At 36.2% G+C, this 20,431-nt stretch overlaps 1 protein-coding gene across 3 annotated transcripts in view; it reads left to right on the forward strand.

The window, feature by feature from the left end:
* Positions 1-10,636, forward strand: part of LOC149068234 (uncharacterized) — a 39,658-nt gene extending 29,022 nt beyond the window's left edge. For all 3 annotated transcript variants that reach the window (XM_089251475.1, XM_089251478.1, XM_089251476.1), the window contains one exon: positions 4,629-10,636. In XM_089251475.1, the coding sequence (XP_089107601.1) occupies positions 5,178-6,350 (1,173 nt within the window). In that variant the 5' untranslated portion in view covers positions 4,629-5,177 and the 3' untranslated portion in view covers positions 6,351-10,636. The remainder of the gene's footprint in view (positions 1-4,628) is intronic.
* Positions 10,637-20,431: the final 9,795 nt, after the last annotated feature.

Consider the following 20,431-nt stretch of genomic DNA (forward strand, 5'->3'; position numbering starts at 1 on the left):
TGTGCAAACGGTGCACTATAACCACCACAAGCTAGAATTGCTGGATTCTCCTTACTGTTTGCAACTGCTGCTGTTTAATCGGAAAGCAGTGCACTATGGACGTATCCTTAAGTGATTAACCCTGAAGAACCCGCTAGGTTTGCTAGTGCACGAGATGAACGGAAACTCACACACTTGTTGACAGTAGGCCTATGTGACAAACTGATCCTTGCCATCACTTGAAGCTCATTGATTATCGAGATGAGTGGAAACTTCGAACTTTCTTAGCTTGGAGCGGGAAGCAAGATATTTCACACAATTTTGTCCTAAACGCATTGTTAGGGAACCATGACATCCGAAGTAAACATTCTGAAAGTGACTATTGGGGTCCAGGAACTATTGTTGCCTGGCGGTTGCCCAGCTCTGATGAACTTTTAAAGTAGCCTATGGTTCAATCCCGGTCCTGTTTGGTATATGTGCAAAATTTGGGGACGATCCGCCTAAAGTTGGAGATTTGTATAAAGAACAAACATACATACTTTCACATTTATAAATAAGATAGGTGTTTAAAAAGTTATTTTACATCATGTGAAGGCCTATGGAATGTTGATTGCTGTTATTAAATTATCCAGATCAGTGGTTCTCAACCATTGCAAGCCCGGTTTCATTCATTTTTGTGAGTTGAAAGCCCAGTCAAACACACGGCCAACAGAAAATGAACGATTAAAAGGAAGCGGCTATAATCACTCGTGGCGGCCTGGTATGAATGATATCAGGGCCCAGGGATCGAGAAACACTGGTCTGGATAATTACTGATTTTTAAAGCAATGCCCTTATAGTGCATAACATTAGAATATATCTAGCAATCAAAATACTGAATTATAGGACCAAAATGCCCTTCAATTTAGCCATGCTGGCTTGTATATGATGCTTGAGAAACTCCTGTAACTTACTCAGTGCAAATGTAAGAATAACCAAGTCTGACTAGAATATGGCATATTTACTAGCATTTTTAATGCTATGGTTTCCCTGATTGAAGCTGCATCTTAAATGTCCAAAGCAATGCTTTTTTGTGTATCAAGTCCTGCTAGCTCAGCTTTGATTGAGAATACTCTTTAAAACGCTGGATTTATATAACCTGAGCTTGAAATTTTCAGGTGAGAGAATGTAAATGAATTCAATTAGTGTGTCAGGGTTGTTTGGTTTAAACTACATTGGTTTTAACCATGCGGTTTTTTTTAAAAAAAACAACAACATAAATGTGGCCTAAGTATAATTTTTCCTACTGAAAAGATGCACTCAAGTTTTTTATCATTCATAGTTATTTGCAAGTTGCTTAATTCAGCCATGTTGATTTTCATTTTCTTGTTTTAGAAGTTTTCCTCTTCTTTCTACCCTTTTTCCCCAACCTTTTTTGTCCCATTGCCTCCTCCTTCAGAAATTTCTTCCCGGCTTCCCCCCCCCCCCAATGCAATCCAACCCATAGGATCCTATGTTATATCCGTAGCTTCTACTGCCCCCCCCTGGAACATTCCATCGCCCCCCAATGGATGTTAACGCCCACATTGGGAATCACTGTTCGAAAAGCTCTTCCAGTAATTTTAGAATGCAAATTTTGTCAAACTCATTCTAATGCACGTTCCTTTTCTCTGCATAACACCACTAATAATGTTTTGTGCAGAGTTTGTATAGTATATATGCCTTAATAACATGAAACGTCTTTCCAAAACGCCTTATTTTTCTGGGTATTTTGATAGTTCTAAAAGAATTTTATATATATATATATATATATAATGCAGTGCAGGGTTTAAGCTGGATAAAAAATTCCTTTCGTAAAAAAGCGAAAAGGGGGGGGGGGGAAGCTTTAGCAAAATGCTACGATCCTAAGGGGCCATTCAAGTATAACGTCAGCAGATTTTTAGCCATTTTTGACCCCTCCCCCCTTGTCAGCAAAAGTCAGCAAGCACTGACCCCCTCCACCCCTTGTCAGTAAAATTTCGTCGGCAGCTTAGAATATTTCATATCTTCAAAAAGGGTGGTTGATGACGTAAGTAACCTTCAACCCCCCCCCCTCATCAAATCCGAAACCCCCTCTCCCCCCCCCCGATGCTGACGTAATAGTTGAATGACCCCTAATGTAATAATTGATGGTTGGATGTCTACTTGTTGCGCATTTTTGCAAAAGTGGCTACTACTTTTTTCGCATTCTACGATTTTCTTTCGCATTTTGCGAAAAATGCGACCGTAGCTTAAACCCTGATGCAGTGGTTCTCAAACTTTTGTTACTTGTGGCTCCCTTCCCTTAAGCTGGGCTGGAAGAGATCTCGGCAACGAGATAAGTCCAGTGGCAAAGTTCTGGCTCCCTTCCCTAATTCATGGTTTATTTGCAGCTTCCCAGAATAGTTTCGGTAGATACTTTCCTATATAAAAGAACCACTTCAAAGTAGAGATGGGACGAATATTCGGTTCTGCCGAATATCTGTGTAAATCTAAGCACAACAAACTAATCTTGGAAAACATATATTAATTGGAATTTTTCACATAAATTAAAAATTTAATGATTATATTTTATTGTGTGGTGTATGTACCTTTCTTTGAAAGAGGTCACGTGAAGGTGAATTTCTAATTTTTTGGAAAATGAAAACATGGCACCCTGAAAATAGAATACTACTGCAATAAAGCGGAAGTGAGCATGAATAACACAAGTTCACTAACTCAAGGATGTGCTCAGACAAGATAGGCCTACTTATTGAGCTACTGAAAGGGACAAAGAACATCTAGAGAGGAAAAATAAGAAAAATCATAAATTTTATGCCTTAATGGTTGAGGGTAAATAATGATTGACATTTTCTTTTATTTTACTGCTTTTCACATGCATTTACATTCATTATACTGCCTCTTTATCATTCACTTTGATGATTTGAATTAAAAAAGGCACATGTGTGTGCTGATTAAGGATTTTATAACAAACAATCTAATTTGCGAAGATTTTCTCCATTAACCTACTCAAACTGTTTGGCTGCTTCAAAGAAAATAAATGCTTGCTGATTTCAGCAAAAATATATCCATGTTGAAATATTGTGTACATGGATATATTTTCCCTGAATATAGGCATGATATTGATAATATTGATACTTGGGTATATTTTTCCTGGAATCGGCAAGCATTTCATTCAAGCAACTGTCAACTTCACGTAACTTTCTAGGTGAATCCATCAGTGATGAAAAAAGTTAGAGAATATGTGCAAGTTTAAACTCTATATCTTCTAGCAGGTCCTACTATTGGCAAAAATATAACAAAAGCTTGTCAGGATTGATTTTTGTTAGAAACTCCAGGGATTAAAGTAACTTAAGAAATGAAAAATATTCGGCTAAAAGAAGGAAATATGCATATACAGTAAAACCTTGTTAAGTCGTCATACCCTAATAAGTCGTCATTTTTCTTCAGGCCTGTCCAGCTTTAATAGACAACAATGTTATTAAACTCTCGTTTACTCATCGCTAATTTCGGTTAACTCTTCACCATGAAAAAGTTTTAGAGAGGAACAGATAATTTCTATGGCTTCCTTTAAAAAAAATAGCTTGTTAACAACATGGCCATATGTTTAAAAGTCACCATAAAAGCCTTATGTACCAAAACGGAACAGTTCAAGTAACGAAAGTTATGCTGGAGAAGTTCATTTGCCGACTAACGACCTGACGAGCTAGACCTGATTTCTGCATAAGCCCACCAATTTGGGACTTCAAATTTAAACAAATTATCTTTATTGAAAAATCAGAAATTTTTTTCCAGAGTTGAGGTCTAATGTGTGCTTTTCCCTACCCTGGGCCCTCCGTCATGGAGTCCCTCAAAGTGAAATTTGAGGTTACCTTGTAGTTAGTATATGTGAAAGATTACCTTGATAAATTTTACCAAGATTACCTTGTAGTTTCATGAACTACTGGTAAAGAATTAAAGCACTAAAATTAAATTTTTCATGTATATTTATAATTGATGTGCAGTAGTTATGATGTGAAGAAAAGCGCTAACTAATATAGCAGTTGCTCTGATTAGTCTAAATTAAAAATTACTAGTATAAATAATATAAACCAAACTATACCAGTATATTTTAACACAATAAGTTAAGTAATAAGAGCTCTAAAAAAGATAAAAATTTAAATTTTTTTTCTTTTGCAATCTATAAATTTTATTAATATTGTAATTTTAATTCATATTTTAATAAATGTTATATTACTTCAAATTTATATGATTTTAACAATATTACACATTGAAACTAACGGCATTTCACTTGAATCATCATTTTGCTTAAGCTGTCATAATTTTTCGATAACATGAGGTGATGACTTATCAAGATTTTACTATATTTGATTAAATAAATAAAGTGTGAAAAATAATTCCAAATGTTAATATTTGGCTCCTCTATTATATATATTGTGATTTTATATATGTATTTGTTATTGATTTCAGTCATGTTGTATTTATCGTATAAGATATTTTATTTGAGGACATGATTGGCACTTCAGGACTATATAGATTCTTGCGCCATATATCAAAAATAAAAATCCAATCAATTGCCCAAAAATATTGCATGTAGTAAAATATTGATAAAAATTTATCAGTATGTTAACGTCATAATTTCCCATTACCAGGTGCTCAGGAATCTTCGTCAGACAACTCAATTTCTTCAAGACAACACATTGAATGGATAACAAAAAAACTTGAAAAAAACACACCAGCATAGTTTCTTGATCGAAGATGAATCACTTTTGGAATGCAGCAGTAGACTCTTCTATCTTCTTTCAGATTACCTCATGATTTCATGTCACAATATTTCAATACAGATTACTTTTCTTCAATGCCAAACATTTCTATTCTTAACAATGTGATGGCATATAAGGAACAGCATAATAGGAATATCATATTACACAGTTTCGACATGGTTATGAGTAATCATATTCAATGCTGAGATTACATATGAATGTGGTATCGGAAATAGATTTCAACCTCAACTTCACTAAAACAACATAAGATCACTCATTCTTTAGAAGAACAATTGAATGTGGTGTTTGTAGTTCGCACATTTTTGCATTTCCATTTACACACTCATTCCTTCTGATGAAAAACCACATCAACTGGATACATGGATTGCTTCAGATATGTCACTGGTAGATTCACCTAGAAATTTATGTTATGGATAAATGATATATGACTGCGATATTTGTTGTAAAAGGTTTTTGTTTCCCTCTCAGCTAAATATGCAAAAAAATGTCAAAACCGGTGAAAAACTATATGAGTGTGATGTTTGTCATAAAAGCTATTCTAATCTAAGTATGCACAAAAGGATTCACACTGGGGTAAAACCATATGAATGTGATGTTTGTTGTAGAAAGTTTTCAGACAGATCTGCCTTTAAAAGACACAAAAGAATCCACACTGGAGAAAACCCGTATGAATGTGATGTATGTTGTAAAAGATTTTCAGACAGATCTGCCTTGAAAAAACACAAAAGGATCCATACTGGAGAAAAACCGTATAAATGTGATGTTTGTTATAAAAGATTTGCAGACAGCTCTACCATGAAAAGACACAAAAGGATCCATACTGGAGAAAAACCTTATAAATGTGATATTTGTCTGAAAAAGTTCTCGGAACACTCTATCTTGGCAAGACACAAAAGGATCCACACTGGAGAAAAACCATATGAATGTGATGTTTGTTGTAAAACATTTACTGACAAGTCTGTCATGAATGCTCATAAAGTAATACACACTGGAGAGAAACAACATGAGTGCGATGTATGTCATAAAAAGTTTTGGCTATTACCTTCCTTAAATAAACACAAAAGGATCCACAATATAGAAAATCGATATGAATGTAATATTTGTGGTAAAATATATTCGACCAATGCTTACTTGGGTAAACACAAGAAAGTCCACACTGGAGAAAAACCATATAAATGTGATATTTGTTTTGAGAAGTTTACTGAAAACTATATTTTGGCAAAACACCAAAGGATCCACACTGGAGAAAAACCATATGAATGTGATATTTGTTTTAAAAAGTTTTCAGCCAGCTCTAGCATGAATGCACATAGAAAAATACACACTGGAGAGAAACAATATGAATGTGGTGTCTGTCATAAAAGGTTTTCGCTATTCTCTTACTTAAGTAAGCACAAAAGGATCCACAATATAGACAATCAATATGAATGTGATGTTTGTGGTAATATATATTCAACCAAGTCTTACTTGGGTAAACACAAAAAGGTCCACACTGGAGAAAAATTGTATGAGTGTGATATTTGTTTTACCAAGTTCACCGATAATTCTATCTTGGCAAGACACAAAAAGATCCACTCTGGAGAAAAATAATGCAAGTTTGAGGTGAAATTTTTTCTTAAATTCCCAGGTTTGAAACTGATATGAATTTTCTCCAAATTAAAAAAAAATTCTGAAGTATGGTGTGAAAGGTTTTCCATAGTTTCTACTTGAAATAGGAGCAAAAATAGGCACATTAAAAAAAAAAAGGAAACCATGCAAGTGTGATGCTTACAGTGATAATGTTTTGAAATCCTAAAAAAGCAGAAAAGTGTTTTCCTTGGATGAACTGCATATGAATGTGATGTTTGTGGTAAAACGTTTTTGTATCCATCTTGGCTAAATATTGGGAAGATTAGGGCAAATCGGCATAGTTTTTAGTTTTTCTATTTTTTTCCTTTATCACAGCAAATGAGGCTGATGCTGCGGATAACGGTACTCCCCTTGGCTACAAATTAATGAAAATATCACTTAAAATTGTATGCCCAATTCATCAGTAATTGTTTACAGAATGGTTCGAACTACGCAAACTTACTCCTAGATGTGTGCAAGTTGGTATATTGTGATATTATTAGGATCTGGGAAATAAACCTGAATTATTAGGTACAAAACTTTTATTTTAATGTAGAAAAAAAAATTATGTAGGCGTACATGTTAAGTACTCGATATTTTGAGATAGAAAACGAATGCAAGTTTAAAAAAAGTTACGAAAAACCAAAAAGAATAAGGAAATCGCTATTTACAGCGTCATGTCCACCAAGAAAGTGGATAGATCATTCACTTAAACTGGTGGTTGTAGTTTTTGTACAATTTTGCTATGGTTACACCGAATCGGTAAGTTGGCATATGATGTGTGTTGTATGTGAACAAGCCCCTCAGCCAGCACCTACTATAGCAGAAAGTCTCCGTGCGAAGTTCGTGACGTCACTGAAGTCGTCCAATTCACCTATAATCATTGGATATACGGGAAAAAAGTAAAGATTTTGCATACGTTGGACTGCTGTATCCCTTGGCTACAGGTGAAATAGACGACTTTAGTAACGGCAAAGCTTCGCACTGAGACTTTCTCCTATAGCAGGTGTTCCCTCAGTTGGAATTCCAACGTGAGTTTTTGCAGAAGTCACTGTTTCGCAAAAGTTTTATGAGGCATTCCAGCATTTGAATGCTCTACTCATCACTACTGTTGAAAATGCTTTAACACACACATTCATGGGCTTCACAGATTTTAAAAAAAACTTCAAGTGGGTGAAAAATACTTTTCCTGTCTTCCAAGTTTCAGGAAATTTGCAGTCCTTTCTCTCTGGGAGTTCCCATCACACTGAAACGACAGTGAATGATGAAACGCCCTCAGTGGTTTGACAGTGGCAATACTCATGGAGGAAAGAATACAAAGAGGACACATCAGGCACGAAAATTGAAGCCGTTGTGGCAACACTATGGGCTGACAAGTAAGCCCACACAAACCGCTCTTTTCCCTATACTTAACATGTGTTTTGCCGGATCGAATTCTTTTAAAATGTTAACTAAATAAATTTAAGCACCATGACTGTTTAATGCATCTTCGGGTAATCTATATGATCCGATAATGGGGAAAGATAAATTAATCTTATCCTTCATATATAATACTAGCAAAAATACCCGGTGCTTCCCGGGTTTTCTTCTGTTACTGGGAGGATTGGAAAAGTGACAAACCATTGTAAAGGCATACGCATGTCTGTTACGCATTTTTAGGGAACCACGGTAACCAAAGTAAACATTCAGATAGTGACTGTTGGGGTTCAGGAACCATTGTTGCCCGACGGTTTTTTCCCATTCCGGGCATTTGCTCAGCTCTGATGAGCGTTTAAAGTAGCCTACGGTTCAATCCCGGACCTGTTTGGTGCATGTGCAAAATTTGGGGACGATTGGCCTAAAACTGTAGATTTGTATAAAGAACAGACATACATACTTTCACATTTATATATAAGATAAATATAAAAAGGGGGTTGTTATGTATATTTTTAATTTATTTTTGAAAGGAGAAGATAATTTTTCACTCTCAACTCGTCATAAGTTTTTAGTTCAGTGCCTTTAATTTATTTTAAAAATTCGATGTATCCTATTAATGTCTATGGGAAAATGATTAATTAAAATAACATGAAGCGCTCCAATAAATTATCTAATCAAATTTTTTGAAATTTTCATTCAAATTTTTTTCTTTTAACTGTTTGTTTTGCCTTTTTGTTTCGTTCATCATTGGTAGATCCGGGGCATTTCAAAACTGTTTCAGGCCCATGGGCACTCGTCTTAAGCTTTACATGAGGAATTTTGATTTCTGAATCAATTCTGCAGTGCTCGAGCACCTTCTGACTGGGCCATAGCTAGGATTTTTGCCACCCGGGGCAAACAGCATTTTGCTTCCCCCGTGCCTCAAAGTACTGGAAGTGCTCGGGCGTCCTCCGCCACTGTGTATTTATGGTTTTGCTGCCTGTAGGCTGTACAAATTTCGCCACCCTTCCATTGTTCCACTCTCATATTCTTGAATATGTATTACTGAAATATATGCCGCCCACCCGAACCTTCCGCTATGTGGATGTAGGATTGAGAAAAAAATATGAAAAATGAACCTTTTTTACGAGCTGCGATGAGTCATCTCTTTGGCCTATAGTATTCAGGAAAATAATCACTTGGGCCATTTTTTTTCCTCTTCATTTTGTACCCATTACTTTGCTTTTAAAGTGGTGTGTGTACGAAAATTTGACAAAAAAAGTTTCGAATTGAATTTGAAATCTAAAATTGTGTTTGAGTTTTTGTTCTATCTGGACTGGAAATATTTCTACAGCATTTTAATATGAGCAGCTGAAAGGCGTTATATATGCTAATGTTTTGAATATATAACGTTTTTCGCAAAAAAAGTAATTTTTTCAAACACCGCTTGTTCAAGTGTCTTTAAATATTGTCCCTCTCAGCACTAAGGTGTTACATGCTTTGGCATAATTATTTTAAAATTAAAATGCCGAGAAGAAATTTTGGTTATTTTTGCAAAAGGTTCCAATGTTGAAATTAATATTCGAAAACAAATAACAATTAAAATTGTCAAAGCTCTTTAATTGTATAAATATATACGCAGAATTGGAGAAAAAAAATTGAGTTCCTGAAGTGAAAGTTTTTAAATGTTTTTTATAAACGGGGATGTTTCTCATAGGAAAGCATGGGAAGCCACAGTTTGTTTGGGCTTACTTGGTCCCTTTAATAGAGCGATCACTGGCTTCATCTGGCAACCGAATCCCCATACTTTCTCAACGGACGCGCTGGTCACGCCACCTGTTATTTTTTTTTTCGTGGGCAATACTAGCACTGAATGCTCACTACCTTACCTCTTATACCAACTTGCTCTAGTCTCCCCTACACAAAAGGGTCTAGACTGGAGAAAAGCCACATGGGTGCAATGTTTGTAGTAAAACGTTTTGTGTCTCATTCTTATTTGAATACATCTTGAAAGAGCCATACCATCAGTGCCGCCTAAATGCATGGGCACCTCACAAAAACGAGAAAAAGGTACAAATTTTCGAGAACTGGACAGGAAGGGCCTCAGAAAAATAACTTGGCCCGCGGGCCTATGATGCTCATTAAGACTGTACTTCATACCAGGGAAAAACCATATGAGCGTGTCATTTGTGGTAAAATGTTTCTGAACAGTTTTCTCTTGAGTAAACACAAGACCGATTCATTCTGGATAAAGCACAGATGCATCAGCGTATTGTGATGCTTCGGTAAAAGGTTTTCAGACATCTCTGCCTTTATTAATCACAGACTGGTTCGTAGAGAAAAAAACTGCATGAGTGCAATGTGTTTGTGATGTCAAACACAGAACGATCTGCACTGCTGAAAAATCATACGAGTGTGATATTTGTGCTAAAATGTTTAAGTGGTTCTCTGAATTAAATGGAGACAAATCTAGGCATACTGGCCTTATAAGAATGTTGCGTGTGGTAAAAGTTTCTTGCGATTTTCTTCCTCTTGAATAGGTAAATACGGTAAGAAATATATCAGTGTGATGCTTGTGGGGTAAATTTTTTTTGTATAAATCTGCCGTGAATATATACAGAATTGTCCACACTGAATAGAAACTGCATGAGTGCTATGTTTGAAGTGAAAAGTTTCTGCGATCTTCTCACTTAAATACAACCAACCTATTATACGAAAGCTTCTCTCGTAAATTTCTGATGACTATTTGGTCTTAAACTGCATCAGTCACATGTAGTCAATCTTCACTACCGTAATTTTTGTCGTATAGTCTGTAGCGACATCCACATACATAAGTTTCATTGTTCATGAATAAAATCTTTACTGAATGGAAAGGGTTGTTTGTGACGTTTTTTGTAGAAAAATATGCCGATCTATCTATTTATATCTATACACATTCTTTATAAATCATTAAAATATATATCGGTACACTTCACTCATAGTTAAATAATTTATGGCAGATGGTAGCGATTTTTATCATTCACAATGCTCTGTGATTTGGAGTTATTCATCGCTTTTTAAAAAATTTTCAGATCTATTACACAGGCCGGCAATTTGGCACACTTGCATTTTATTAACCATTTGAGAACATATAACAACAAACTTGTGACCAGCTCCAAGTTCTTTTGTATATAATTCCGATGTGCTGGGTCAGCAATTCAAACCACAAAAAAATCTCAGCGTTCAATGGTATAAACACCTGGTTTTCTTGATCAAGTTCTTGCACCACTTCATAGTCGCTGTTTTCTGGTACTAAATGATGAAGTTTGTTATCTGTCAGTTTAAACAACTTGAACCCATTTCTTGCTATGTTTGTGAGGATAAAATTACAAATAATATGAACATGATAGAAAATTATCCCTGAAAATAGGTTGAAAAAGTGAAGATAAGCAATTTTTCTCAATATGAGGATTTCCTAGTACTGTAAAATGCAGTCCCTTTTTTTTCCTGCCCACAAGGATAATGGTATCCCTTTATACAAATGCAATGGTCAGAAATCTCCGACCACTCCGCTAATTAGCCGGCGAAAGCCCGAATCCTTCCTGAAAATTGAGCTTTAGCCAAACACCTCGTCCATTTCATGAAATGGCCGCACTTTGGCAGTAACATATCACACACACCTTACATTCTTCCATATACTGATTCATTAATTCCGCAGAAGAATGTGTCGAGGTGCATATGTGGTTACTAGTCAGTGGACACAATCACCATAGTAATGTAAATTAAGTTGTGAAAATGGCTTGTCCCATTCAGTTTCAGCAATGAATAAAAGATTAAGCTGGCTTCATTGAAAATAATACTACAAAAATGGGATATTTGTCGAAATTTCCAGGGTGACTGTCCATACGTTTCATATTTACCTGGGAAATCTTCGTATTTTGACCTAATTTCAGCTATCTCGACCTTTTTTTTGTAAAAATGCCCCCTTTTCACGTATTTTCAACGAATTCAACTTAAATTTCATTCTTTATTGGAGGATCAGAGGCATGGCCCCCACAAGGGGTGGGCTGACAAGGCTCCAGCCCTGGGGCCCGGGAGGATTTTAATCTTTTTTTGTTTTTGTTTTTTCACGCTATAAATGCATCATAAAGAGGGCCCGTAAAAGATCCCAGCCTAGGGGCCCTGCTTCAGGATGTGGGGGCCATGATCAGGGGGATCAAAATAATCCATCTTCCCAACCAATAAATCACAATGATATTTACGACTAATTATATTATGACTAGAATATTCATCTCGTTTAAAATCGTGTTAAAACGCGTTTTATTTCGTAGAATTCATTTTTGTCCTGGAAGAGATGTGTGACTCTAAAATACGACGCATCCATCGAGCTTATATTATTGGAGGGAGTATGGACCTCCAACATCTTTTGTCGGAAGATCATGTGACTCGGTGCAAGCAAACGAACCCCCCCTCCCTCCCACAGAGATCAATGTTAAAATTGCCGATTTTAGCATAGAAATGCGAAAATTTATTAGGGTTTTCCCGCCACATCAGTAATTGTAAAAATTGAATTGAATTCTCGATTTTCGAAATATTGAGTTCGCTTAGAGATACGAAGCCAAAAATATAAAATAATGAGCTAGACCCACTTTTGAGGTGGATATCCATGCAATAACATTAATTTCAGCTTTTTATTTTCATCTTCTCAAGCACGAAAATGAAAATTAATGTCTCCGTATTGTCTTATATTGTCCAATTGCATCGATCCATATAATTTAGGATGTTTTGAAATTAGTTATGGGGCCCATACAAATTACATTGAAGAAATTCCGCAGCTGTAATGAAGCATTTTTTGAAGCAAAAACATGCAGATCGATTCATTTCTGTGTTTCTTTAATTAGATTTGTTCCTTTCATGAAAGAAATTAAAGATACTTTCAGCATTTACGAAATTGATAATTTCAAAATTAATGAAAGTGATAATTCCGAAATTAATGAAAGTGATAATTCCAAAATTAATGCAAGTGATAATTCCAAAATTAATGCAAGTGGAGATAATTCCAAAATTAATGCAAGTGGAGATAATTCCAAAATTAATGCAAGTGGAGATAATTCCAAAATTAATGAATGATAATTCCAGCATTAACGAAAGATAATTCCAGAATAAATGAAAGTGATAAAGTTCTGGAATTAATGGAAGATAATTCCAGAATAAATGAAAGTGATAAAATTCTGGAATTAATGGAAGATATAATTCCAGAATTAAGAAAAAGGGATAATTCCAAATTAATGAAAGAAAAAATTATAGAATTAATAGAGATAATTCCGATCCAGCATTAATGAAAGATAATTCCGATCCAGCATTAATGAAAGATAATTTCAGATTGATGAAAGTGATAATTCCAAAATTAATGAAAGTGATAATTCCAAAATTAATGAAAGTGATAATTCCAAAATTAATGAAAGTGATAATTCCAAAATTAATGAAAGCAGTAATTTCAGAATTAAAGTAAGAGATAATTCTAGAATTAATGAAAGAAAAAATTCTAGAATTAATGAAAGAAAAATCCAGAATTGATGAAATCAATTACTCCAGAAGTAATGAAAGAAATGGTAATTACTAAAGGAAATAATTTCAGAATTAATGAAGAAAAATTCCATAATTAATGAAGAAAAATTCCATAATTAATGAAGGAAAATTCAAGAATTGGTAAAAGAAAATTTTCAGCATTAATGAAATAATTTAATCTTTTTTTTATATACAGTTGAATCGAACGCCAAGAGACCGGAGGAATCACTTCGTTAAAACGAAATTTCGTTATAAAGGAATTCCAGGTTACCTAGCATTGTTCCTATGTAAACTTATTTGGGGGATTAGAAAAGTGTTCGTTAACGAGATTTTCGCTGTAACTGTATTCGACTGTATATATAGATGAGCTCCCAATCCTTTTTTCAATCTAAAACGCAATATGCCTATATGTGTTGCCTGTATGGTCATGTGGAACACGCACTACTGTGAAAAACGATTTGGAGGAGGCTGACCATATTTCCTCGGGATAAATACGGGAAATTGGGATTGGAAATACGTTAAAATACGGGGCATTGCCAATTATCGCCAAAAATGAGGCCAAAACTAAACAGTTGCCAAATATTGGCGAAATTACGGAAAAATCACAATGGCGGGAAATGAAATATTACTGCTAATTACAGTGGACTAAAATGAATTTCACGAAAAAAAACGTTCACCAACACAAATGTGGGAGATTAATGCTCTTATTTATAGTTATAATTATCGTAATATAATTTATGAGTTGAAAAATAATGTGAATCTTTGACTTCAATAAAAAAATAAAAATTCAAGTAGGCTTCGTGTAAAATACGGGAAAAACCGGGACGACCAAAAAAACAGAAAATACCGGGACTGTCCCGGGAAATACGGCACGTATGGTCACCCTAATTATAACTATGAGAATGTTAATCTCCCACATTTCCCATGGTGAACGTTTTTTTTTCGTGAAATACATTTTAATCCACTGCTATTTGTAGTAATGCATCATTTCCTGCCATTGTGATTTTCTGTAATTTCGCAACTTTGTTTGGTTTTGGCGATAATTGGCAATGTCCTGTATTTTCCCGTATTTGGAATCCCACTGTCCCGTATTTATCTGGAAAAAATATGGTCAGATTATTCTAGAGGACATTTTTGTGTGCTTTTGGTATTAGTTTTTTCTTTTTCAAACAGGGGATGGCCCTTAGGCATAAAGCCCTGTATAATTGAAGAAGTTGTGTATTGTTTATTGCAGTATGTTTAGGTTACGCCCCTCTCGCTCTGCGTTTGTGCCTTACCCTTTATTTAATTTTTTACTAGTGTTTCCCTCTTTAAGTACAGTTTTCTTTATTTATTATATTCGTAGGAGTAATTTTATTTAATTTCCTGAAGTGAAGGATCAAGGCTCTTGGTTAGGGCTCTGCCCGTTTCCGGGGTCTAGTTTGACTCCTTCAAATGTGCAGCTATGGCTGTTGAAATAGATACACAGCCAGCGGGCAGTGCAGACAAAGTCTCGTCTACAAGTCATAATTGGAATACTTTATTATCTGATGAAGACATCTTGGACGGTTTTGGTGAGTCCCCTCGCATTTTGCTAACTTTCAAGTTTTCGGGTGCAGAAATTATTCCCAGATCCAGGCCTTTGTGCCTGAAAAAGGATATCTGCTCAAAAATCTCTGTTCCTAAACACATCTCGGAGATTCGATTCACACGCTCAAGTGAGCTGTTAATCTCTACGGAAAATATTCACACTGCGAAAGAGATAAAAAAAATAGATATGATTTTGAACATTCCCGTTAAATCGGTCCTTTTGAAGGATTCGATTACCTCCAAATTTTTGCTAAATATTCCGTGTGATATTGCAGTAGTGGAAATTGCGGAAGAACTGCAATCGGAGGGGTTACAGGTCATCGGTATTCGAAGATTTATAAAAGAAAGAATTCCTTTACAAACTGTTCTGGTAACGATTCTTGGTAGGAACATTCCGCTGGAAATAAAGTTATGGTTCTTGATATTTCGACCACGTAAATTTATTGAGCGTCCTAATCAATGCCTTCGCTGCTGGAGCTACTTTCACCGCTCAAAGTTTTGTAGAGTATCATCTCAGATCTGCAAACGATGCGGCCAAAATCATAACCATGAAACCTGCCAAAACCCTATCTCCTGCATTAACTGTAAGGCTTCCACTCATCTTGCCTCTGATCGTCAGTGCCCTGCTTATGTCTTGGAGTCAAAAGCATATCACTATAAAGCCGAACATCATGTTCCAATAAACATCGCTCGAGAAAGATGTAAAATGAATTCCTCTTCATATGCTGCTCGGACCAGCATTTCCATGTCATCTGACTTCAGTGCTCTCAAGGCTGAGATCAGTTCCCTGGTCCAAGCGGAAGTATCTGCCATCAAAGAAATTGTACTTAAAGATCTGAAAATAAGTCTTCAGGAATCGCTGAATGACTCTATTAGAGCGCTTATTCCCGAAATAGTCAATTCGGTTAACCTAGCTGTACATAAGGTGAATATAATACCGCCACTTAATTCGAATGTAAATATGGACACTTCTGGTCCTTCGACTGCTATCTTCAATCAACCTTTGCCCCCTGAGCATAATGATGATAGTGACTTTTCTCAAGATCCTGAATCGAATAAATTCTATACTTCTCCTGCGGAAAGGGTTAAACAAAGACGATTAGCTAAGAGACTGAAAAATGACTTGGCCTCAAATGTTGGAACCTAGTTTTTCACTTAATTTCATTTTTGTCTCCCCCCCCCTTTTTTTTCCCCTCTCGTTTAAAGTTTGTTCCTCGTTTGATCTTTTTTCCTTTCTCTCTGTTATCGAGTTTGATAATGGTTTTTCTTTACCTCATTTAGAGCTGACAAGAGTTCAGTATTCTTATTTTTGTGATCAAATCGAGCTTCGTTTGATTTTTTTTCCCCTCCCTTTCCTATTGTGTTTTTCTCGCTTGATATTTCCTTTTTCTCTCCCAAAAATAAGTGTTGTTTTTTTTGTTTTTTTTTTTTCTGTGAATTTGATGCTTTTTCCCTCTCTTCAGTTCAATATATTTTTCTAGTTAATCCTTTCCAAAAAAAAAAAATACTATGAATAATATGAATTTTAGAGTTCTTCAATGGAATGTCCGAGGCATCAAGTCCAAGTCAACCTTTATCAGAAATTTTTGTTTAAACTATGATATGTTATGTTTACAGGAGACTTTTCTGGAACCGAAGGACCATTTTTTTCTTGCTGGTTTTCAGATTTTTAGAAATGATCGACTTCTCCCAGGTGGTGGTTTAGTGACCGCGGTAAATTCATCTCTTTCCTCATCTTTGATATGGAAAATTTCGGACCCCTTTTTTGAAATTATGATTGTTCAAGTTTTTCTAAATAATTTTTCTATGTATGTTGTAAATTTTTATCGTCCTCCAGGTGTTTTCAATATCGCTGCTATTGACAATATTTTCTCATACATCTCTGGGAATTTCATCATAATCGGAGATTCCAACAGTCATCATCCAAACTGGGGAGGACATATTGTATCTCCTGCAGGTACTATGTTATTTAATTGGTATCTTAATCATAACCTTTGTCTAGTTCCTCCATTTTGCCCCACCTTTTATAGCAAGGACTCACAATCTTATATCGACTTATGTTTCTGTAGTCCAGGTCTTTATAGATATATTATCTGGACTCCCTGTGAATCCTTATTCAATAGTGATCATTTGCCAATTAAAATTTCCGTCTCTTTGAATAAACAATTCATATCTCAGGAATTCCGTTACATTAAATGGTCAGCAGTAATGGCAGGTCTCTCTGTCATCCCCGCTACTAACGATTTCGACAGTATCTACAATCATGTTGTTTCCATTGTTAACTCAGCTAGGTACTCTGTGTACCGGAAGAAACAACCTTGGCTTAAGTTGGATAAAGAAGGGCGTATTGCTCTTATCGAAAAAAAACGGGCTTTCCGCTTATTTCGCCGTGTGCCCTCTCAGGCCAACTGGATTAAATATAAAAAATTAGCTTCGGTTTTTCGTCGCCACCTTCGCATTCTACGATTGAAGACTCTAGCTCAAGAACTTCATCCTTTTACTCAGCCCTCAGTTCTCTTTTCTGTCTTGCGTAGACACCGTTATATCGTGGCGAAAACTTGGGATGATTCCCGGCATATTTTCAAGATTGCTAATAATAGTTATGTCGAGCCTCTCGTACAGATCCAACTTTTAAAATTTTACCACTTCTCTTCACCTGGCCGATCTCAAACCGTTACTTTTTATGGTCCTCCTCGTGAGTTCCAGGCTCAGATGGATGCACCGTTCTCTCCCACGGAAATTCGTAGAGCCATTTGTTCTGGTCGTTCAACTACCCCTGGTCCAGATGGTGTTCCATTGAAGGTGTACAAACTCCTTCCAAATAAGGGGATTGAATTTCTGAATGCTTTTAATACCCTTTGGTCTTCATCGCTGGTGCCGCCGTCTTTTAAAGAAGGACGTATTATTTTTATTCCAAAGTCAGGTAAACCAACTACTGATCCGAAGAACTTTCGTCCTCTGACCCTTATAAACACTATTAGCAAAATCTTTGAGAGAATCATTCTTTTTAGGATCACCTGGATTGCATTACGATTTGAGCTCTTTCCAAAAAATTTTTATGGTTTTCGACCAAAAACTGGTGCTGAGATTTGCATGAAAGATATGGTGTCCTCTATTTCATATGCCCTCCAAAGGGGCTATACTAGCTACATTATTGCTCTAGATTTGAGAGCTGCTTATGATTCTGTGAGGCATGATTTGCTCATTGCCAAATTAGCCCGCTTGGGCTTTCATGGTAAATTTTTAACTTGGCTCTTTAATTATCTCTCGAACCGTAAACATGTCATTCATTGGAGGGGTTCCATATCTGGTGCCTTTGCTCCCAACTGCGGTCTTTTACAGGGTTCTACCCTCTCCCCAGTACTTTTCACCCTGTTCACATTAGATATAACCTCATATATTAATTCTGACATTAAGTTTTTTATGTATGCTGATGATATTTTCCTTCAGATGAATGCGTTAGATGGGAAGTATGCTGAGTTCAGATTGATGAACACCTTGCCTAACATTCTCAGATGGGCTGAAAATAGTGGATTGTGCATCTCTCTATCCAAATCTCGTTTTTCTATTTTTTCACGGAGACGACCTCCATACTTTCCTTCTTTCAACATTAATGGCGAATCCATTCCGTTTGATCCGTACTTGAAAGTTCTGGGTGTTCATCTGGATTGTACTCTCACCTGGAAAAAACAATTATCATCTCTGCGTTCTAAGGGCACTCTATATTTAAACATTTGTCGCTCCATCTCTCACTCATCAAGAAATATTCCTTGCAAGTTCCTCAAACCTGTGCTAATGAGCATCATTGGAGGTACCATTGGTTACGGAGCTGTGGCCTGGTTTAATGCAGCCAAATCTTCTCTCACCAAGATAAACACAATCTATAACTCCTCGATGAGATCTATCTTAGGCCTCCCTACGTCAACTCGCATAGATAAACTCAGAACCATTCTCGCCCTACCCTCCTTTCAGGATTCCATTCTCTTCAGGATTGGGTTATCTTGTATTTCTGCCACAGCCTCTCCCACGCAGGGTCACTCTAACCATATAGATTCGGGTTTTTGTCGCCTCTCGCCATCTTTGGCTAGGAAAATATCACAGTTCAATAATACCATTGGTTTTTCCCACAGGTCCATGCTGCGTCCAATTTATTCTTTTTGGCCGTGGATACCCTCAAATATCTATTTCATATCGGAGGGTCTTAACTTTCAAAAAACTAAGTCTACCATCCCTTATCAAACAATATTCCAAGAGTACATTGAGTCTCTGCCGCTGAATGCTCATGTAATTGCTACGGATGCGTCTAAATCATCTCAAGTGGTTTGTGGAGCTTTCTGTTTGGTTACAAAAGTTATCAAGTCTTGGTTCATTAATAAAGACTCCTCAGTTTTCACTGCGGAGGCCCTTGCTATTACTTTAGGTCTTAGATCCTTCATTCAATCGTCTAATTCTTCAATATTCATATTTACGGATTCCAAATCAGTCATCATGGCTCTCGACAATTTCTCTATTCATTCATCTACGGTGACTCACCTACTGTATGCTCAACTGGTTCATACTAGTTCTTTGGTTAACAGCATATCACTAATCTGGGTCCCAAGTCATTCGGGCATTGCCATTAATGAAACTATTGACAATCATGTTCGTACTGTAGCTTCTACTACTGTTGATCTTCTACCTTCTAGCCTTTATGTAGAGGACATTCGTTCTCTTTACTATCGCCACTTCAAGGAAAATATTCGCAATGCTCTTTTCTTATCTATTCCTGAGTTTAGCTCCTTCTATAACTGCTGCCAGAACTTCTCCCCTTTGTTTTCGAATAGAAGGTTGGAATGTTTATTTTACAAACTTATTTGCAATAGAGCTCCCTTGAACGAATACCTACATCGTATTAAGAAAATGGCTAACCCTCTCTGTCTACAATGCAAGATTCCTGAAACTTCCTCTCACTTTTTGTTTTCTTGTATTAGGTTCTCCCAGGTTCGGTTCTCAACTTTTAATTCTCTTTCTCCACCAGTTAGGTGTTGGTCCGAGTTCTGTTCAGGCAGACCTGAGAACATTATCTGTTGCTTTGAGAGGTTTGTTACCCTTAGTCAACGATTTTCTTGAGTTTTTATTTCTTGTTTTTTTTCTCTCCCCCTCTTTCTTTCTCTCGTTTGGTTTTTTGTCCTTTTCTACCTTGGTTGTTTGGTTTCATTTTTTGTTACCACACACTCATCCAGGGACTCCATGTCATCATATCATTTTAAAGCGGCTTAGCATCGTCCCCTAAGCCTGAAGACTTCTTCTCCATCTCATATAACATCTCCATCTGCGTTTGTTTCGTCTGGTTTGTGTTTTTTTTTTTTTTCTTTTTTTCATACCCTTCTGAAGAAGAAGGAAGAATGGAAATTGCTGAAATTTCTATGTGTTCTGTGATTGTTGAAAGCTCTTTCGTTAGTACATTTTTATAACATATTCTATGCTCTTGTGGAAGTTTCTTTCTCTAACAGGGGATGGCCCGAAGGCATAAAGCCCTGTATAATTGAAGAAGAAGAAGAAGAAGAAGCAGT

Source organism: Pholcus phalangioides, unplaced genomic scaffold (assembly GCF_987345545.1).
Source record: "Pholcus phalangioides strain wild (caught in Gottingen) unplaced genomic scaffold, Ppha-v1.0 ptg000027l_1, whole genome shotgun sequence".
Classification (NCBI taxonomy): domain Eukaryota; kingdom Metazoa; phylum Arthropoda; class Arachnida; order Araneae; family Pholcidae; genus Pholcus; species Pholcus phalangioides.